The sequence below is a fragment of the Parasteatoda tepidariorum genome, chromosome 1 (genome assembly GCF_982258835.1).
Source record: "Parasteatoda tepidariorum strain Cologne lab strain chromosome 1, Ptep-v5.0, whole genome shotgun sequence".
In the NCBI taxonomy this organism is placed as follows: domain Eukaryota; kingdom Metazoa; phylum Arthropoda; class Arachnida; order Araneae; family Theridiidae; genus Parasteatoda; species Parasteatoda tepidariorum.
In genome coordinates, this window is record NC_141755.1 from 1,948,655 (window position 1) to 1,971,478 (window position 22,824).

Genomic DNA, 22,824 nt, shown 5'->3' on the forward strand with positions numbered 1-22,824 from the left:
AGGTGTTTATTTCGATTCCTCAAGCAAATAAACTGTGTTTTTAATCCTTTCAAATCTTCTTTTTTTAATCTCCTTAACGCGGTTTTAACAAAACTTCTTCGCTTAAATGTTTATTTGACATTATTTTCAATAAAGATTATAGGGACTAGAACACTCTCTAGAACGGCAATTTTTGCGGCCGTTTTGACGGCAAATAATAAACGAGCTTAAATATTTGGTTTTCAATTCACATATCATAATAAAAAGTTATAAAAGGTTTATAATGAAGGCTTAATAATTTCAACATTCTCAAAAATTTTACCATTACTAATAATTGGCTTATTTTTGTGAAGCAACAAAGGTATAAACAACAATAATTTTAAATATACGTCAAACGAAAAGAAAAACGTACCATTTTACAGTTTATCGTAAATTATAAAATAATTTTGTAACGAACGGCAACCTTTCAACCTTTTTATTTCCATTTTTATTTTCAATTACTATGGAACCTGCCTTTACCTATTTTGGTAGTAAAAATTATAATTAGAAAAAGTTGTCTTATATAGTAAGAAGGATTATCACAGCCCCTAAAGCTTCTGATTTATTCATTTACACTTTTAATCTACTATTATTTTTCAGATGAAATTAAATTTTATAACAAGTAAATATTAGGGTAAAGTTTTGGGGCATTTAAGGTATTGAAGAGGAAGGTAACGAATAATTTTTTACTATAGAATTTGTAAATAAAAAATAAATTTAAAAGGTAGATTTAGATTTGTCTTATTTTTTCCAATGCGTGTTTTTTATGTAATTATTTTTTATTTAAAGTTTTTTATTTCCCATTCCAAGGGGTTTCTAGGAGCATCTAATCAAAAAGTTTGTCACTGACATCAAGTCACGTGGTGTGATTTCATTATTCACGTCATTGGCAACAGTTTCCATACATACGACTTTCCTATTCCTCCTTACCTACCTCACTTGCAGACAAAAAAATTTTTGTTGTAGACTTCTGATTTTGACAGTTTATTTGTGATAAATTTCTCGACTACTTTGACATTTTAAATCAACAAAGCTTCCTTTTACCTAAAGGTAGTTTTTTTAATTATTTTCACGGCTCTTTTAATTATGCGTTAAATATTATAAATGAACAGCAATTAAATAATCCATTCATATAGGATAGCAGGAAAATATGAGTTCGAAAAAATGTGACAAACACTTTTTTATCGGGAAAGTTTTAACAAATATTATCTTTTAAGTTTTTGCGAACTGGAATCTTAATTTTAAATAAATTATCGATAATACATTGTTTGCCCAATCTAATTTCTTTTAAAAACTATAAATAGTGTTATTTTGCAAAACGATACAAATGTTTTAAACGTGAAAAAAATTGCAGAATTAAACTAATACTTGTCGAGTATTTAAATGCGATGAGCTTTTTTGAAAGTTGCTTCAAAATCAAGGAAACATAAATTTTGTACTAAATCTTTAGACAAAAGAAGAAAAATAAATAAAACAGAAATGTAGTTTTCCTTGATTGTTATTTTCAGAAGTTTTCCTCGTTACGTGAGGATTACGTTTGCTATTGTTTTAAATAAGTTGCACAGAGGGGTAGAGTATAATTTGCGAAATTGGTTACCTAAGAGGAGGAAGTGTAGCGACACTAAAGGGTCACGTGATCCTGGAACACTATTCAAATACAGTTGCAATAACTAGCGAGTTGGTTGGCCAATTAAATAAGATTTCAAGAAAAATGCAATTTTAGACGGATATTCTTTTAGCGACAAAGGACCATTTAAAGTTAATTTTACTTTATGTATTGATCTTACTAGTTAGAATAACTAACTCTTCAAGAATAACTTAACATAAAAGTTTTTTAAATTCTCCATTTTCCTAAGGCAGTGTTTCCCAAAGTTATGACTTTTGCGCACCCTTTCCCCATCAACGAAAAAGCTTTCAAACACTTCCTTTAAAACAAAAATCTGAGGTATTCGATAAGTAAAAAGCTTTTTTTTTCAGTACGTTTTTCTGCCATTATAAGAATTTTTTTTTAATTTATCGAAAACATCAGATGAGTGTTTAAAGAGTAAATTCATATCGAAATATTTGATTGGAGAAGGGTTCCAAAAATTCTTATGTATACAATCTTTCTAACTCGTTAGTTGACACACACTTTGATTTCGCTTGCCGACATATTTGACAAATACATTTTATAACGGAAATATTTGGTAAATTTCTTTGACACCTCTGTTAGTTTTTAAAAATTACAATGCGCGATACCACAATCATTCTAATTTGTTTTTAGAGCCTAAATTGACGCTTTTAGTAATGTGTGAATTTTTTAGTTTTTCATCCCAAAGGAGATGAAGTTGGCAAAATCGATTGTTATTTAGTTTTATTGGGAAAATAAACAGTTGCTTTACACACACTCATCTAATTCTAATGACGTCTTAAGTGAAGAGCTTAGGTGAAGAGAATAAACAACGTTAAATATAAAATAACTCCTCCCAATTAAACCTTACATTTCATTGCTTATTAGGAACATCCATTTTTAATTGTGATACAGATAATATTTTGTGGGTCAATACCTTTAATAATTGAGTTGTATCATTAAAGTGATTTTTAGCACCAGTACTAAGAATAACTGAAGATTTAAATGTGTTTTACTATTACTAAACTCTACAAAATTTTAATTTCCAGTTTTCAAATTTGAGTTATCCTACAAGTAATTTTAATAGTCAATTTTACTGCAGCTTACCATTCCTCTGAGCAACTTAAGCGGTACTTTTCTGATTACTTAACTTACTTCCACATTTCACCTTATTCTGTGGTCGTCTATCCTCGATATAGAATCGAGTTGGTGAAAATCTCAGCATTTTTCCTTGTTTCCTCGATTCTGGTATGACTTACGTTAGGAAGTCATAAGGTGGAAGAAATTAAGATAAGAACCGAATTAATATGCCTTATATGCGAGTGAGTTAGGTAATTGTAGCTACATTACTCCCCCACCAGAATTTTATCTGTGATAGAATTCGATGAACGACCACCACCTGTTGATTCATTTGCTGTTTTCGCGAGATGCCGGGAGAGCTGTCATTGCTCACCCACTCCCGGAATGTTTTGGGCAGTTCTTTTTAGATATTGTTTCGCTCTCTTATTTCACTTTTCAGGCTGATAGTGAGATGGATTACAGATAGAACGGAACTAGTTTAATACTAGTGAATTACAAATCCTTAAAAAATGTGCTTCTAATTCGTTAAACATTTCTTGACTTTTATATTTAAATTGCTAAATTTCAGTCTTTCTTTTTAGGGAAGAATGGGCCAAAGACAGAAATTCAATGAAGGGTAAAGGAGAATTATCACTAGAACTGACCAAAGCAAAGGAGAACTTCTCTACATTTGCTTATTTAAATATTAACATTGATCCATCTAATAATAATTTTTTTTTTAATGGAAGTAGACTATTTGGCCACGGTGCACACTGTTTCGTAACGGACTGATAAAAAACTGTTTTGTTTGTATTACGAGTTATATAAATGAATTTCTTCAAAAGCAGCCGAAATTGAAATTTAATAGTCCGAAAACTAATCGGTAATTTAAAATAAATAAACAATAATTTTCAAATATAAGAGTAAGTGATTGCAGAAACTCTACAGCAAGAGTAGAGGCAGTTTTTTTTTCAATATTGAAGGGAATTTCCCCAACGTAAATGCCTAAATAACATATCTTCTGTATATGTGTTTGATATGATGAGTGTAACCATTTTTGAAAAATTAAAAACCGAGATACATTTATTAAAACACAAATGTTTTTCAGCAGTCATGGAAACTACATCTTCATTAAAAGTACACGGAATGAGACAGTAATTATTCATACAATAAAGTAATTTTGTTGGACAACAACCAATCATGAAAAACTTAATAAACAGCACGCAGGGATTCAATACATTTTTGTTGTAACAATCATAATAATAAAACACAGCTTAAATTGTAACACAATCAGAAGTATGAAAACATTAATGTGCAATTATAATGAAAGAGAAATGTGTGAAGTACAGTTTTTAACAAACCTCAAACAACCAACAATTCGATAAGCTTTTTATTTTCAATGGCTGAGGCCACGAGCAAGAAATAGGAACAAAAGCAATTTGAACAAAGAAACGCTACGATTTAATTCAGCTAAAAATGAACATTTTTTGACGGAATGATTTAAGATTGTTATTTTCGTTAAATTAATTAGAAATGGTAGCTTCAGTTGTTGTAAAAGTGCAATGAATAAAAAATTTCATTATGCACGTATGATCATTTATGCTCTTACAAACATTAAAAGGCTTGTTGATACGGAAAGCACAATATCATTACACATAGATACATTTTTTTAAATGGAACTTCATTTATCAATCAAATCGTAATACTTCATTCATTTCTTGGTTTGGCTGACATAATCATTTTTGCAGTGAAAAATAAAAATTCGTCGTCCTTTGATTTTACGGGAGTTGATAAGCGAAAATGCTTTACAATGGTAGTAAGGAAGAGAAAAACTTGAGCCATTGTGAACCCTTCCCCTAAACAGGAGCGTTTACCTGAAAAATATAAATAAAGAAGAAAAAAAAGAATTAACATTTTGATAGCAATAGGAATAAAGAAAATGGTTTTATGATACATTGCAGTTAAAATTAAAGTAGGGGCAACTTTTTTTCCAAAATCAAATTTGTCTGTTGGGGGAAAAGTTGTGTATTAGTATGAAATGCTCGTGATTTTTTTTTCTTTTGAAATCAGAATATATTTAGGCCCCTAAATAGGTCCTTGAAATTTCTCTAATTTTATAAAAATCTCAAATTTTTCTTTATTTTTTTAAAAAGAATTTTTTTTAATGGCTCTGTAAAATATTTCAACTGCAGGCAATTAAGAGTTTTGTTGCACAAAAAATTAAAAGAAACCTGTACATTATTTAATAGAATTAGAGAAATTTTAAGGACTTGGCGGGAGGGGGATAAATGTATTTTGATTTTAAAACAATATTCACACTTGATATCAATATACAATTTTTCTTACTGTAGGCGATTTCAATTTAAAAAAGTAAAAATCGTCCCTTTCTATTATAAACTGATACATCGAAGAAATATTGCCTACTATTTTTCTTTTCATTCTTAGTTGAAATGAAAGATGGGTTGACAGCCCAAGATACGATATTCTCCTCCTCGCTTTTACAGTAAATACAATAATTTGTGAAGGTGATGCTTTTTTTTTAAAAAAAATAGCATTCATAAATGAGAAATAGTAATAAGAAGAAACAATTTTATTTCTGATTTTCAGAGTGCTTCTTGTAAGGACTTTCTCGTAGTTTAGTTACAGAAAAACATAGCAATCAAAATGAAAATAAAAGTTAGAGCGCCATCTGGTGATAACATTAAAAAAAATCATTGACACTCGCAGGATGTTCCATTTATCATTCTCTTGACTAGTGTTTTGATATCTCGAAACGCATTCAATTTTTCAAACGTCCGAAATTTCAGATCGAAATAAATCGAAACTTACTCACCCAATCCAAAGAGTATGGGTAGTTCTGCCTTCTTTTGTCCTTCTTTTTGTAAATAACGTGAGGGATTGAATTTTTCAGGTTCTTCAAATACTTCTGGATCAAAATGGGATGCCCAACTATTCATGATCATTACAGCACCTTTAGGTATCCTGTAACCCTTAATAGTAGTTTCTTCTGTTAAAGTTAAAAAGTTTTATTACAATAAATGTTACTATTCATTGCAATCATTGTTTTTTTTTTTTTAATGTTTTTCTTTAAATCACAAAATGTAGTTGCCGTGCATTCTCATAGTAGAGTTAAATCGTAGTAGAGTTAAAAAAAAGTCTAGATATCTTTCACAGTCTCTGGTATGAAATGAATAAAAATTCGAACGGTATTTACTTGTAAATCACTCGTTTATTCCTTATCTAAAGGAATATTTACCGGTATTATTTATCCTTCATTCTGTCTAAAGATTATATTTCTCTAATTTTAATTCAGATAATTATTCACTGGGGAACAAATTTCTCGAGGATGCATTTATACAAGTACTTACAAATTCGGCTGTGTGGATTTTAAATCTAAATTACCTTTCTTCCGAAAGCTGCGGATTATTTTCAAAATTATATTTTTAGTTTATTTTATTTTTTGTCCCCCATGTACAGGTTTATAAAGAACATATACTTTTATGTACATACAAATATAGGATTGTCCACTCCTTTGAAAGTAAAAAGACAAAAAACATATGACTTTAACGTATCCCATCCTATATTGAAATGCATTATAGTCTTTTTTGTTCCATGTCTTATGTAAATAGAGAAGTGGAGACACCTATTATTCACTCGAGTGAATTTACAAAAAAGAAATCTGGTTAGGAATAGATTAACAAATTGCGTAAAAACCGCAGCTTGCAGATTTGAAATCAACGACGCGGGAATATCTAAGATTTGATTAAAAATCGCTTGCAACAGAAAAGAAGCATTTGTTTTCTAGTGTTACTCAAAATAAACTTTAAGTATTGTTTCTTTATTATAAAGCTAATTTTAACCCTTTATGACCAAGTCGATATAAATCAAACATGAGATATAATAATTTTAAATCACTTATCTTCGCTGATTTATTTACAAACACTAAAATCGGATCTTAAATTTAATAATGTATTCTAGTTCGTATGGATTATCTTTAATTTCTTCGTAGCAAAATACTTTTCAGCTATTTATACAAAAATTGCATCAGGTCTTAAAGGTGATCCATTTAATTTACTTCAACGTACTACTTTTATATCCTTCCAAATAAAAAGTGATTACAAAATTTATTTTTTATTTAAGCATTTATTTGAGAGAAGATCAGCAACTTAAACTTTAGTATTTTGGATAGGAAGTACATGTTTTTTTTTATTAATAGAATTGATCTTTTCTAAATTAGTAAATAACTATACGTATTTATTTAAATGGAAATAAGCTAACATTTTTAACATGATACAGTTTGTGGAATACATTGTGGTATAAAATTGAAGGGTTAAGTAACATTACATGATAGAGAAATATAGTTATCATTTTATAGTTACTAAACGGTAAATAAATATTAGTTACCTTATTGTAAGATCTGTTTACTTCTTAAATAAATTTTATGTAAAAAAAAAAAAGAATCATTCAAAGTAAGCAACTAAAAGACTGATTTATTAAATAACTACTTAAAATTCTAAAGCAATATTATCAACATTCGCATCGAGAAACAAGAATCCTCGTTTTTTGGTCAAATAAAAATGTATACTGCTTTTCCGTAATCGTGGAAATTTTCTTAAAGTTTGTTATAACTATTTCATCTTCTATTTGATTTGGAAGAAATAACTCCTTCGTTATTTCTAACACTATGAATAATGCAAAAGGTATGCAATAAAATGACAAGGCGGGAAAAATGTAATTAAAATTATAGCTACAGCTACTATGTTTTGCTAGATTTAATGAAGTTTTGTCAACCTATTTTTTAATCTTTAATTTTTAATAGCTGAAATTATGGCTTTTGGATTATCAGAAAAGTTACTCGCATGCATCTTGTTTAGAATAAATCGTTCGCTTTTTGTCAAGTATTTTCAAATTAGAGGGGCTACTTCCTGTCCGCTGCTGGTGACAAACCCCGATGATTACTTCGCAACAACTGTTGTTTCCCAGAATAAAGCATTTTTTTTCTGCAAAAGTCGAAATTATTTTTTATTTCACGTCCAACTTTTTTAGTGCTTTTTGCAAATTTTATATATCTATAAAATAAAAGAGTTGGACACAACTAAATAGCAAAGCTTTCAGATTCTTTGATAATTTTAAAAAGTTTTAAAAGCCTTACAACGAGAGAGGAGCTACAAAGTAGGGTTTCATATAAACTTTTGAATCATTTATATGTAGTGGTGTGGTAAATAACTTTAAATAAAGTTTAATAAACAAAAACAAAAAACTCATACATAAAAACATAAACTAAGCTACGATTAGAAGAAATTTTGGTTTTTCGGTTAGTCGGGCTCAAGCAAAAAGTAGCCAAAAAATACAGATCTCCACCAACTTTAAAATTTTTTTTTAAATACATCAAAATTAAATAAAAAGATTTCCTTGCTCTAGACTAACCGAAAAGTACCGATTTTTTTTCCATAAAGCATAAAAAGTTGTCAGCTCATGTTGCACAATGATTCAGTGGTGAATGGGTGCAATAGTTAAAGAAACCATATTTAATAACAAACAAATTTAATGATAAAAACAATAAAACGAAATGGGGCTCGCCAATGAGCCATCCAATTCTATCCATTGCCTGCTACATAAGTGATTACAGAATTATTGTGAGCGATTCCAACTCCCTTTTTTGGTCAGACAGAAATTCATAACAGCCCTATATGCGTTCTATAAAGAATTCTGATTGTGCTTATGTTTCTGACCCCACGTCCAACATTCATTTCTTTAAATTAAACGTTTAATTTGAATCAAATTTAATTGTGAAATAGTATGAAAGATTCCATATGATTCTTTTAAGATTAAGAAGTCAAGCATCACTGGCTGCGGTCAGTGTGCGCGTGGGTGACCCACTTGGATCAGTCTGCGTAGGGACCGAGGGTGTGCGGTATGGGTCCTCGTTAAACTGTTCTACCGTAAAGTGCTCGACTTCGCGTGCAGGTCGTCGGGCTACCGAAGCGGGGGTGCCATCCCCTCTGCAGAGGATCAAAATTGTGATGGCATGTCTTCGGATCATCCTCAGGGATGTTTCCCAGACCGTCGCCAATAGCCCATTGCGCAGCTCTAGTGCGACGTAAATGAACAAAACAAAACAAAGCAAGTCTTTCAGTCCTTCTATGACGTCAAATCAGTTTAGATTAGTGTAAATTAAGGCTCCTCTATAGAGGGAGCTGAACTATCCACCATTATGGAGCAAAAAAGTTCGCTGTAATTACGTAGTGTTAACATTAGCGTGAGAGCTTGAAGCCCATTTAGATACTTAAAATTTTTGATATGGGCAATTGGCTAGCGATGAATTGGGCAACAGTTGAGAGAAAAAAAAGGCTTTCTAATGTTAAGATCTTATCAGATCTCAAAAGAAAGAAGAAATGTGTAATAAATTGCATAACTGGCAGCATGGAAGTGGAACTCGCTTATGAGAGGTAAATACTCTCTCATTTATTATTTATTGAATATATATATTTATATATGCAGTATCAAAACGATCTTAAATTGTTAGAATTTGCTTCTGAATGCTTGTTTTTGTTTGTTTCTTTAAAAATAAATAAGCGAACAACTTTTCTGGGTTACTTGAACAGTTCAGTTCAAACTATATAGCAAATATAAGAATTTTCATCGAAAGTTGCATTTATTAAGTAAATATTGCTTTAAACAACATTTAATCATTTGTTTAACATTTTTGAGTGTTTGTGTGGCATAGTAAATGAAGGCCAGAGATTGACTGAATTCGTCAAACTTATCTCGGAGACGTCAAGTTTTGTACTGACTTAAGTGATTCCTTCTGTTTTCTTAAGATTAGATATTTACCTGTTTCTTATTGTATTCCATTTTGATCACTGATATGTCAGATATTAAGTTTTTTAATCCTGGCTCATTTAATTTTCTTAGTTACTTATGGTTACATATCGCTTAAAGTTCTAACAGTTTGTTTATATTTTATAATAAGATATTTACTTAAAATGCGATCGTTAATACATTTTTGGACCTATCAATGTTGTTTTTTCTTTTTTTTAATTATTGCGTTAAATTGTTGGAATAATGAGTTTCTGTTGTAGAAAAGTTACAAGAGTATGTTTACAAAATTTAAATTCGGAATCTTTTAATGTGATTTAATTTAAGTATGAAAATATAAAACAGTATTTCAAATTTTCTTGTCGGTTCATTTGGACGAATCTTAACTTAAAGTAAAGTGGAAAGAGGTTAACAAAGTATTAAGGCCTCACACTATTCCGATTCTTCCAAAGAAATAGATAGGTTGTCCAAAAACAAGGTCTATTTTAGATGAGCTTATATCTAATGCAAATATTTTTTTTCTCCAATGCCTACCCGGAGAATGACTTAAGTCATACAGGCATCTGAAGGGCAGATTTGTTGGTCACTCTATCAGGGGCACCATATTAGATAGGCCAACGTTGCCCCCACAATATAAAAAATAGTACAGAGAATGAAAGAGCATCCATGCCTTGCTCGGGATTCGAACCTAGAACCTTTCTGATGCAAAGCCAGTTCCCGGTCCCCTTCACAGGCAGCTCGGCTCTAATGCAAATATAAATTTACTGATTCTTCTCCATTTGTTTGGTTTTTTAATTTAATAATTAACGAATCAAAAGTGTGTAGCAACTGTTTCGATCTAGTGATGAGTAATATTTTTATTTTAAATAAAAATAATAACAAACTATTAAATCAATTTGCTCAAGTACCAAAAAAAGATTTCCAAAAAACAATGTAAATCGATGTTACGGATTATTTACGGATTTTCCTATTCGAGGTTAGCGTCGTTTATAGCGATAAGTTGCCAAATCTTGTAGCTCTACAGCATTGGTGAAAATAATTTGTTCCAAAATGGTGGACGAGACGACCTCTTTAGTTCAGGGGCTAGTGTCAATTAGAGCCCCTGAATTTAAACATTAGAAAGCCCCCCCCTTTTTTTTTTATCTGTCTGCGGAATTCACCAAGACACAATTACCCATATTAATAATTTTAAATATCTAAATGGGTTTCGAACTCTCGCGCTAATGATAACACAACGTAACTATGGAACTTGTTTGCTCTATAATGGTGGTTCAGCTCTCTCAATAGAGGAGCTTAGTGTAGAAGAGGAAGTTATAAACTCCTCATATTGTACTGCCATCTGCTGATAATTGAGAGAACCTCCATCAGATATAAGGTGAATATTGTTAGATTTGTTGAGCCATCATCACGTTGATGATAGAGTGTGATGATAAATTCTAAAAATAACTTGTAAAAAAATGCAGTACTGAAGTTATTGTAAGTAAAGTGCAGGTTCCTAGTAGGTAGAATAAACTACACACAATACCCTAATAGTAGATTACGTTGTCTAAATTAGTTATCTACTAGTGTTAAATCAATTATTTTAGCAAGTCTCTAACAATGAAAGTGTCATATTACTTACTGGTGCATTCCGCTTTTGCAAAGAAAGGAAATGAATTGGACATTCGCATCATCTCCAAGATGAAGGCATTGGTATACGGCAACTGGTTTTTGTCCTCTATGATCGGATCTCTCTCGGTGCCCACACCATCCATTAACTCCTTATAAATTTTGTCCTCTTCTTCTGGGTGTTCAAGCAAAGTGCCACAAAAGGCAGATATAAATATTGCAACAGCGAGCACACCGTCACCAATAAATTGAATAAGAGAGCCAGCAAGAATGTGATCTGTAAGGAATAATGAAGATTTCACTATGAAATTCACTTAAAGCGACATATGAAAAAAGTTGTCAACTATTACTTTTGGACTCCATTACTTTGAATTATTAGACTCGATATAAAGCGTTTAAGATAAGGAATTTATAAAAGTTTAGATTTGGGGATTTTTAAAAAGTTTTTTTTTTTTTAAATAACATTGAAATACACTAATAATTAGTAAACATGATAATTGTTGTGTTATATTTTAAAGCAAATTTTTTATTTCATAAATTTGTTTTTTCCAATTGTAACCTGAATTATTGGCTAAGCACAGCAGTCAGCTTTAACCATTGTTTGCATGATAATTGATCGCCTATCAGAGACTGCATTGTTTTTGTCACAGTCCATTTTAGTGTAATGAGATAACCTGATACATAATAGTTAAGTTTCGGATTTAATTCAGTCTTGATTAAATTAGATTAAACAAACACGAGGGCAAAAATGAAAGGAAACAAAGGCAATATCAATTTGAGGGCTCAGTCGAAACGGTCCGGGGGCTACTTCGAATATCGAATCTATTGGGACTGTTTTGAACTGTAACTCTTTTTTCGAGTTCTTGAAACTTTCAATAAAATGGCTCTAACCATTTCTTAAAATTTATGATGAAATGGCAATCTCGCCAACAAACTTAAAAGTTGGAAAGTGCAAGAAGTATATGCTGGCAATACTCTGTTCAAATTTTCATGTTAAAATCGAAATAGATTTTATTTTGTATCAGGGTAATTAAACTTTGTAGCATAATAATAATAATAATACTATATTAAAATATTGGCTACATTTTTAAACGAAATTTGACTGTCTAAGATTAAAAACAATCAGAGGAAAAATTACTGAAATTTTCGAAAACAAAATCGATATTAGAGTTCAAATCCGTTAACATGTAAAATTTTAGCCATGCTCTAAGTCCCTTTTACGATATTAATCTTGAAGCGGATCAGATTGTCTGATTTAAACTGTTTTTAAATGCAAACTTTAAAATGTTTCAACTGAAAATCCTATGTTGGTTTGAATTTCGATGAATTACTCATTCTATTCTTAAATTGTTTAAAGCAATGTTTATCGTTTCATAGTTTGGCAATAAAGCGAGGCGATAAACTTACCATTGTGGTTCAGAAACATCCACCAGACAGGTTTGCCCTCATTATGCTATATCATTCTCTTTTCATCGACATGTTAGGTTTAGCAAAGTCCAGTGGCAATGCAAAAGTATAGGATGAATGACTCTCCTTGGTTAGAATTAACTTACAAAATCTTTCAAATCAGAATAGTTAAATTTTTGGATAGACGGAATTAACCTTTTGCTCTCAAAGAACCTTAATATGCTGTTTGAACGAATTATTTACAGTCAAATTACATTTGTACTCCCACAGAAAATTTTTATTCATGTTTTTGCTCCGAAGTCAAGCAAAAACCTTTTTACGCGTTATAATGACCGAAAAATTTAAAGCACATTTGTCCACAAAATTTTCGGATAAAAATAGGGTTGAGTTCGAAAAAGCACACATTACTGCAGATAAGCTTATCAAAGTCACTAATAAAAAGTATGTAAAAATTTTATAATCCAAACTACATTTGATTTAGTAATTTTAGTGGGCGTTGGATTATACTGGTGACAAGTACTTGATCTTACCTAATTCGGGGTGTGGAGGTTTATTTGTAGGGAGCAAATATCAAATTAGTTTTGTTCGGAAAGGCTATGGATTTTTTTCCAGATGGTACTTTTAGTTTAGTTTATTTTTGTCTGAATATACGAATTACGGGAGAACGTGTTTATAGATATGCATAAACACCCCTCTGATCCTTTAAAAATACAACTTAAGACAAAAAACGTATGATCTTAACGTAAACTGAAATGTATCACGTCTTCTTCCTACCACTCCTTAAGTAGAAGAGAAATGGGGATACTTAGTATTCACTCGAGTGAACTTCCTGGTTTGGAATAATTTAATAAATTGCATAAAAACTGTCGCGTAAAGTGAGAAATCAATTACAGATTTGAAATCAGCGACACGAAAATGCTCTCAAAAATCTCATGCAGCAGAAAAAATTCAAAACAAAAAATTGTCCTTCAGTGTAATTTTTAGTTTAATACCTGTAAAATACTGTGCAGTTGGATCATTCTTTGATTTCCTTACTTTTTCTTCCATCAAATAAGCATCTATCAAATTGCGAATATTATCTTCATTAAATGTTGATCTATGCCTCTTAATTATGTCATACAACATGTTTTCCATAATAGTAGCATATTTATGCATACTTCTGAAACTTGGCATCAACGGCATAATGAAATATCTAAAAAAAAATTTTTAAAAAAAGAACATATAAACAAACAGAAATATTATAGGATTTTTAAAAGCAAAAGAATGTAAAAGAAACGAACTTTATGCATCAAAATCATGAATTAGAATGTTGTATAAGAAAGTTCTCATTTTGAATACAAAATATACATAGTTACAGGGCTCGAAAAAACTCAGAAATTTTACCCTTCCCAGAGGATGACTTGTCCAACAATGTACCCGTCCTCCTTTGAAACTAACCCGTAACTTCTAAATAAATAAAAATATAATTTTCTCTTATTTATTACAAACATTTATATAAATTGCACAATGAATTAGCAGTTACTAGGATTACAAATACTAGAATTACAATATACAATAATAAACGAAATACTAGGTTACTAATAGTAACCTAGTATTTCTTTTATGAAATAATTTAAATGACAAAGGTCAATTCACCCGAGGGTACTGCGTTTTTTAAATGAATCAAATATGACGTTTGCCAGTTCCACAATCAAGCCAATGATTTACAGAGGTTTCGGCACAGAAATCTGAAAGGGTTTTCAATTTAGATAGATATTCATAATTGCGTTTAACGTTTCTTGTTTAAGATCAGTACGTAGTGTGTTTTTTTGTAAGCCCCTTTCAACCGCTGCAGTACTCCCAGTCAGAGAAAACATCCATTCCACCATGCGCAGTATGCTGCTGTATTTCCAGATTAGAGGGTCATTTTAGAAGTGAGGAGCTAGACTCTTGTAAGATAATAAAAATTGAAAATGTATCACGAACATTAACGGGGAAATGATCGTCCGCGCGGACGTCGGATTCGAAAAATTCATTGTCCGCGGGGAATTTTTGACCGCCGAGGACGGGCGGTTTTTCGAGCCCTGCATAGTTATATACAAGGTGTTACAAAACATTGGGTTAGTACTGTAAGGGGAGATATAATTTGCCTAATTAAACAAATAGCACCAGTTAGGGGAAAAGGGAGTTACACAATGAAACGAATAATAAAAGAGGAAGAATCATTGTTATTGAAAACTATACAAGAAATGCGCAAATGAGCAACCATCAGCCACAAGAGGATTTTCACATTCAGACGTTGGAAGGTTTTAACGACACGTGATTTGCCTATGTGCACATGTGAGAACCACATGCAAGATGCAAGAGATTGAGCAAAGCGCGAATCGCATTCACGTGCCATCTCATATGTAGGGCCGCTTTTCCGAGACTACCGTTTGCAGCCTCCACACACATATACAGCTTCTTTCGATCGAACATTGTTGTATATTTGAAGAGGATGAATGGCAATGGAATAACGAGTTCTGGACAAAAAAAAACATAAAAAAGAAGAAAAGAAACATTTTAAAAGAAACACCTTCTCACTACTCGCTCTTTATATGGCGGCAACGCATTGTATTGTTGTTGTTTCAGTAAGCTATATTATTTTGCAAATATGACCATTAGTTACGTAACACACTTTATATATTGTGTCAGAAAAAATGATCATTCTTTTTGGGCATTCATAACATAATATAATGTTTAAAATTTAATAAATATTAAAAATATTTGTAAAATAATCTTTGGAGTTTTTGTACATATATTTTCAAAGTTTTGCTTATGTTTAAGCCTAAAAACCAATTGTTAACAACAACATTAATCTATTCCAGCTTTATCTTTCTTTGCAAGATTGTAAACAGCTGTCTCTCAGGGAATTAACATTGTCTGGATAATCTTAGGCTCCACGACACTGAAGAGTTCCAGCAATATTTTTGCTTTTTTCCCATTCATTTCTGTTTTTAGAGTCAGGCTTAGCTAATGGCATTGTTCGAGAAGTTTACATAAAGTAAGTGAAGTCGTTAAGACTTGACACTTCATCATCCCCGCTCTCGCACCATTAATTCTCTATTCAATTTAAGGATCCTAACCAGTTATAAATAAATCGCAAAATTCATCATCACTGTTTTTTAATTATATCTAATATTTTATAATTATAATAATTATATCTATATTTAAAATTGAGATAAGAGTCGTAACTATTGGATAGTCTTTTAAGTATTCCGAATTATTTCTTTTATATTTTATGTTATACAATGCGTTCTGTTCTTTAATCTTAAGAAGTAAGTACGTTTAAAATAATTCATGAAAATTAAAATTCAGGATAAATTTTTGAACTAATCCGTCGATGATAAATTAGTAAAAGCACCTGATTATAGCTCCATCAGAGTTTCCTTAATATTAAAAGTTGTTGCAAGATTTAAACTTTAATATTCAATTTTTTGTTTGATTGAAAATTAGTGATGGCATTCATACATGACCACTAAGCTTATTTTTTACCGAAGCTCTCTCTTAATTTTAAAAAAGGAAAGAAACTAATGGGAGAAAATTACTGAGACTCATTTTTAAAACACCTCTAATGCTCTTTTTTAAATAAAAATTACAACAGCTGGATTGAGAAAAATCAAAAGAAAAATTATCTGTTACTTGTCATTGCAAAGAAATGTATTCCTCTTTTTAGTGTCATTGTATAAAATTCAACTTAAATGTAAACAACATAAATTCTGCATGCATCATTTCTAAAGATCTTATGTTTGCAAATTTTGCTTCAGATAAAGCTGAATTTTTACAATAATAATCTTCGTTGAAAATTTGGATTTATGAAGCTGTAAATTCACTCTATAAATTCTGCTTATGTAAAAGCCCCGATTTAGACAAGCAAGAGTTAAAATTTTGAAACATTACTTAGCAACTGTTCCACTCAGCAGTAAGTTTGGACCTGTTATGTTTCCAGTCATTTTGGCATAGTTTTCATTCAATTCTCTGATTTCTTGTGAAGAGATACCATTTTCTCCGAAACATGTTCGAAACAGAACTGTGGTGCATTTATCCGTCAGCAGTGAAATAAAATCGAGTGGTTCTCCATTCTTTTGGCGAAGAACTTCAAGAGTTTCTTTGATTGCATCATATATGGGCCCACAGCTCTCACCCTTAATGCTACTCATTCCACGTTCTCTGAATTGTTGAGAGAAGAACTTTCTGTTCACTTTCCAGGACTCTCCATTCAGAAATAGAACACCTAAAAAGATATACACACACTCTAAACAATGGGGAACAAATTTATACTTCATTTTGCCCCATTCGGGTGTGGAGATTTCAAATTCTATTATAGTTGCAGATTTTTCTTTTACTTTGAGTCCATTATTTGTCGAAATGTTCAAGTTCAAAAACGTTATATATAACATGGGGTCGCGTAAATGCTTCGACAATCTTCTAAGTTAGTTAAGGAAAATCATAAGGGTTAAAACTACAAAGTAACAAATACTCGGAAATGTTTTATTATGTTGCTAGAAGAGCATCCCGTTTATAAGTTTGCTCAGAAGCGCATGACAACATTTCTGAGCATGGAATCTTGATGATATGCCCTAACTTTCCTTGAGGCTCATCGTAACATCTTTTCGACCAGTCTTATAACGATAGCCGGAATAGCCGGGCTGGTAGGGCGTTGGGCCCCTGTCCAAAAGGCCGTGAGTTCAATCCCAGTCAGCCGAAGGCTCCCCGAGTTCAAAATGGTGACTAGTGCAAGCTAAAACTATTGGGGTCGCAAAGTCCTTCAAGATCCTCTAACAAATCAATACCTCTGGGGTTACTGGACTGGTGATTGATTATGCTCGTTCTGGTCAAAATTACGATCTGTAGATGGATGGATGGTGTGTGAATGTCCCTTATGTAAAACGAGATGCGACGTATGAATGTTGTTTTCGGATCCTCCCCTCAGAGATGTTTCCCAGACCGTTCCTAATAGCCCATTGTGCAGCTCTAGTGTGACGTAAATAAAAAAGTATCGCAGTTATATGTAACTTTTTTAACTTGTACATTCTCTTAAAGGCAGAAAATGAGCTGAAAATGTTATTTAAAAAAATCTGTTAGTTTGGTGAGAGAACTGAACGCAGATATGAAATCAGTCGCATGAAAGTATTTAAGATCTGTTGAAGAAATCTCATGCAACAGAAGAAAAAAAAATAGTTTCCCAGTGTAATCATATCGATGAAGTCAAATTTGAAGAGAGTCAGTTTTGTATGCGAGGGGGAAAAAATAAGAAAAATTAATAATTAAAATGTAAAATGCTAATGAAAAATTAAGAGCTATAAGGCCTTGCAGAGTTGAAGAACACGTAGCTTAAGCTATTGAACGGGATCACTAAAAAGACAAGACTAAGGGTCTCGAAGCCGCCTCCCACAGAATCCTGAAATAGTTGATGCATCCTGTGAGTCAAAGTAACTCGTTTCGTGTAACAATTTATCTAAATATGCCAGAGCTATTTTCCTAATTTTTTTATTTAGACTTACACCTTACTCAGACCTCAATGCTAATTGTGCAACTTCTTGAAAAAAAGATTTCGTAAAATAGCAGAGAATAAACTCTAAATTTTGCGAAATTTTGGGTGGTTCACGAAAAAAACCATGATTTTATGTGCATGATTAATTTAAATTTATTAAACCAAGAATTATATAATTAAGCGTAAGTTTTGATACCATTCGGAATAGTTTTTCTGCAAAGCGCAGTCATCTCTGAGTGTTATCCCACTCAGAAATGCATTAATGAAATAAAATAAAATAAAATAAATAAATTGTTTATAAACTACAACACTTTAACTACTACTCATTTTTGCTATCAATGCCTTTTATTTGAAGTGTTTGCTGTATAATAGAAAAGTAATTTCCTTCTTCTTTCTTTTACCTTCGATAATTTAACTTAACCCTAAATAAAGGGATTTAAATATTAATGTGATAGTATTTTATCACATTAGACGGCATCTTTAGAAAATGCAACAAAATAGAGAGCGAAAGAGTTTCTTTATAGGTAATAGTAAAGGATAGCTTGGGGTCAAGAGAGAATACAACATTTGGAAACTATTTTCTCTCTTGCGTCATGCATTTGTTTGTTTGTAGTTATAGACACAGAATGTATAAATTCAGTTATTTATAAGTACAGGAGCTCAAAGTTTATGGCCATTTCTTTGATGCTGTGAAATTTTTGAGAAACTCCCCCACCCCCCAAATGGTCTTAAAAATTAAATTAATTATAGGTAAAAAAGTTTAATACATTCCTCTTTACAAATCAATTTTAATTCCAAAAATATACAAAATCCCGCAAGCAACAAGGTGCCAAGATTTTTTGGTGGCAAAATCAAACTGTCTATGCTGATTGCTTCTAACCTGACAATATCATGTTTTTCTTGTTCTCCCAAATCAGTGGAAACATTATTTTATGCCGTTTTTTTTCAGAAATATATTTATTTCTGTACATTTAGTTTTTAAAGCAGTAATTAGAGGGCAATTTAAAATAATAAGAAAACCCTTTCATTTCATAAAAATAAAAACTGACGAGTTAAATCACACACAGTGTCGAACTACTCACTTCCTCTAAATAATACTGTTGCTATATTGTAATCTTTCAGCCTGTCAGAGAAACATTCGCTTTTCGTAATGAAAGCCTCCTTATTAGCCCTGAAAGAGCATAAGTTAACGAGCAACTTTCCAGTGGTTCTAAAACTGTATACTTCTCCATATTTCTTCCCCAACTCTTGCAGTTGCAAATGGCAGGTGGCAGTTTTCAAGAATGGCCAGTACCCAATATAAGGCAAGCCAAAAGGTCCTGGAGGAAGGCCCCTGTTCTTTAAGAAGTAGTAAATCACAGCAAAGGTTAAAGCAGTGATGCATACATTCCATGGAGTGTTTAGATTGCTGCTTAACAAAATATCCAGTGGCATCATTGGAAAGTTCTGAAACAGACATTTTTTTAAATAAAATTATTAAACGAAGGAAAAAATAAGTACTTGTAAGATGTTGAGTTAATACTTTTCAGTTAGGGATGAGCGACAGTCGCATAATTATATAATCTGTGTGAGATAGAACTGGGATTTTAAGGAATGCAATCCTGATATCTACAAATATTTTGGAAGAATTGACGCAGGCGCACTGCACTTGAAGTGCGCGTGCTTTAATTCTGCTCGTGAAAAAATATCAAACTTACGTGAATGAAAATAAGAGATTTTGAAAAATTACGCAAATTAAAATCGCTAACAGTGTGTAATATCGCTGAAAGCGCTAACATAGTTACAAAATTCCTTAAGCAAAAAACGCTAACGCAAAGGAATAATTCTCGTAAAATATGCACGCCCTCGGGAAAAAGTATCAAACATACGTGAATGAAAATACGAGATTTAGCAAAATTACGCAAGTTAAAAACGCTAACGTAGTGGAATATCGTCTTAATTTCGATCACAAAATTAGAACAAACATTTACATTTAGACGTGGATATTATGATAAAATTGGAAATTAAAATATCATGACAAAAATATAAACGTTAAAAATACAAACGTTGAAAATATAAACTTTAAAAATAAGAATTGCTGAAAATAATAAATAAAAACGTTAAAATTATAAAATATATAAACGTGGAAAATAGCTTTTTAAATTTATAAAACTAACCCTATTTAACTAAAAATAATATTCATAGAATATTTATATGAAAATGTCAATAGTAAAATAAGTTGTAAAAGATAAGTTATGAAAAATACGTAATAAAATCAGTCATCGAACTATTTCATAACTCTTACTTCGGTGTGAGAGTCACTTGTAGGTTTTCAAAGGGTAATAATATTCAATAGTATAAATTTCAATGTAATATTCTTTAGAAATAAAGCTTTAATATAAGATAAATAAAGTTATAAAATTCTTGCTTATTAATTTTAGATCAGAAAAGGAGTTTTGGTTATTTTGAGCATTTGATAAACATCTTATCGCCTTGTCTTGCACTGGGTGAAATGACTGCGAAGGCATCAGCTATCTTTTCTAAAACTACATCCTTGATAAGACAGAAAAATAAGATCGAGAAAAAAATACTAAAATCGTGATATGATATAAGGTTTCTTAAATTAAATAAGTAAGTATTTTCTAACAAATTAAAAAAATTTCAAATTTTACGCTTTCCGCAGAATATTTTTAAACGGTAACGAATATGGTTTATGCACCCTTTCAAAATTATTTTTACATACCCTTTAATTACTAAGGAATATCTCTCATTGAAGAAAGTATTTTTTCTAGTGGTAATAAAGATTATGTATCAATAAAACATAATTAAAAGAATTCCATCCACCACTAAACATAAATGTCATATACAAAGAGATGCCAACTTTCTCCGCTTTGCAAAAAAGTACTCTTTAGTGGTAGCGAAATTTAAGTTATTTTTAGTTTAGTATTATTCATTTTAAGTCCTACGTTATTAACATAGTCATGATGAATATATAAATTAACATAGTCATGATGATACATTTAAACTAATATAGTAATGATCAATATACAGTTAATTATTTAGGGGGAGCAATTTGGTTAATATCTAAGGGTGAAATACTCCCGAGAATCACCTTTGTTCTTTTCCTCTTCCTGGGAGTATCTACGTGAGTAATAAGATGGGGGGGGGGGGAGGCGGAATATCCCATCCGAGAGCAGGAAATTTATGATTGTGTTGAGATGTCTATTATCTTATATGATCTCCTTATCCCCCATACGAGAGAACAAAGTGGCGTTTCATATAAACTTTTGAATCATTTACTCGTAGTGGTGTGGAAAATAATTTTAACTCAAATTTAAAAAGCGAAAGAGAATTCATTAAAAATATAAATTTAGCTACCACTTGGAGAAATTTTAACAAAAAGAGTAAAAAGTTAGCAGTTCAGCAAAAGGTCGTGTTCCTAAGTTTCGAAAACAGTCTTACAAAAATTTTATTTAATTTGAAAATGTCTGCATTAGTTCATTAACATTGAAAAAAAAAAGATTTTGAAGGAGTTATTTTCCATTCTCTATCAGTTAAAGAAGATTTTTTTTCGTTCAGAAATTAAAGAAAGAATTTAGATGAAATACCCCAGGTTTTCCTTCCAGTAAAAATTCAAAAACATAGTGGCCAAAGTTATCCAAACAACTGGGATATTTTTGGTCACTAGATTTTTTTGATTGAAAGTTGCTTCTAAAATCAACTTCCGTTAAACATTTTTTAATTAAGGAATAAATTGAGCAGAAACATCCTTGAAATGCAGTTACAGTTGGAAAAAAAATGTTTATTAATATATTGCTTAAAGTTCAAACGGCTTGTTTACATTTATATTAAGAAATCTATTCAATATGCAATCTTGCATACGTTTTTGATCTATAACTAATGTCTTTAAATTTCTTGTGTTAAACTGATGGAATAATAAGTTTCTGTCGAAGAAAAGTTAATGGGAGTATGTTTACAAAATTTAAACTCTGAATCTTTTAATGTGATCTAAGTATGAAAACATAAAAAGTATTTCAAATTTCCTTGCAGGTTCATTTTGAAGAATCTCGACTTAATGGGAAAGATGGTGACATCCTGATACTATTTCAAATCCCCCCAAACAGACTAGAAAGCGCAAATTGTCCAAAACCAGGATCAATTTTAAATAAGCTTAAATCTACTGCACATTTACAGATTCTTATTCATTTGCTTTTTTTTTTAAATTTTATTATTATTATTACTAAAGGACCAAAAACGTGTATAAACTGTTTCTGCCTTATAATGAATAATATTTTATTTTATATAATAATAAATTTTGTAACGAATAAGTACAAATATAAAAAAAAAGTTTCCAAAAACAATGCAAATCGCAATGTAAAACACAAACATGCTTTTCTTTACGGTATATCCTAGTTGGTGTTAGCGCCGTTTGCAGCGACACATTGCCAAATTTTGCAGATCTTAGCTTTGGGAAAAGCTTTTGCTCCGAAATGGCGGATAAGTCGGCCTTTCTAATTCAGGGTCCTTACATCAGTTAAGTCTCAGCTTCGGGTCTCAATATTAAGAAAAGTTTTTAAGAGCAAAAATCTCTCCTCTAGGCTTAAAAAAGAGAACAAAAAGAAACTGGTTGGTAAGCTTAAGTCCATTTTAATAACTAATTAAACGTATTAAACTAATGGAAAGTCTGATCTTAATATTTCAGTGTAAATACTCTATTACTTAGTTATGCTATCTTCCAGTTCTTGAGCATCGCCATTAAGCTAAATTGTGTTTTTAAGGCTTATTTTTTGCTTTAAAATGTATTGTTTACTGT

The 22,824-nt window shown here is 31.1% G+C and overlaps 1 protein-coding gene across 3 annotated transcripts in view; it reads right to left on the reverse strand.

Annotated features, from left to right (window-relative positions):
• Positions 1–3,740: 3,740 nt before the first annotated feature.
• Positions 3,741–22,824, reverse strand: part of LOC107438855 (cytochrome P450 2A6) — a 40,573-nt gene continuing 21,489 nt past the window's right edge. For 2 of the 3 annotated variants that reach the window (XM_043046351.3, XM_016051255.5), the window contains exons 2-7: positions 19,115–19,478; positions 16,439–16,772; positions 13,513–13,712; positions 11,127–11,390; positions 5,520–5,693; positions 3,741–4,560 (exon numbers count right to left, since the gene is read on the reverse strand). In XM_043046351.3, coding sequence (XP_042902285.2) covers positions 4,394–4,560; positions 5,520–5,693; positions 11,127–11,390; positions 13,513–13,712; positions 16,439–16,772; positions 19,115–19,469 — 1,494 coding nt within the window. In that variant the 5' untranslated portion in view covers positions 19,470–19,478 and the 3' untranslated portion in view covers positions 3,741–4,393. Of the gene's footprint in view, positions 4,561–5,519; positions 5,694–11,126; positions 11,391–13,512; positions 13,713–16,438; positions 16,773–19,114; positions 19,479–20,316; positions 20,538–22,824 lie in introns of those variants that run through there. The other variant, XM_016051256.5, reaches the window with a different exon arrangement.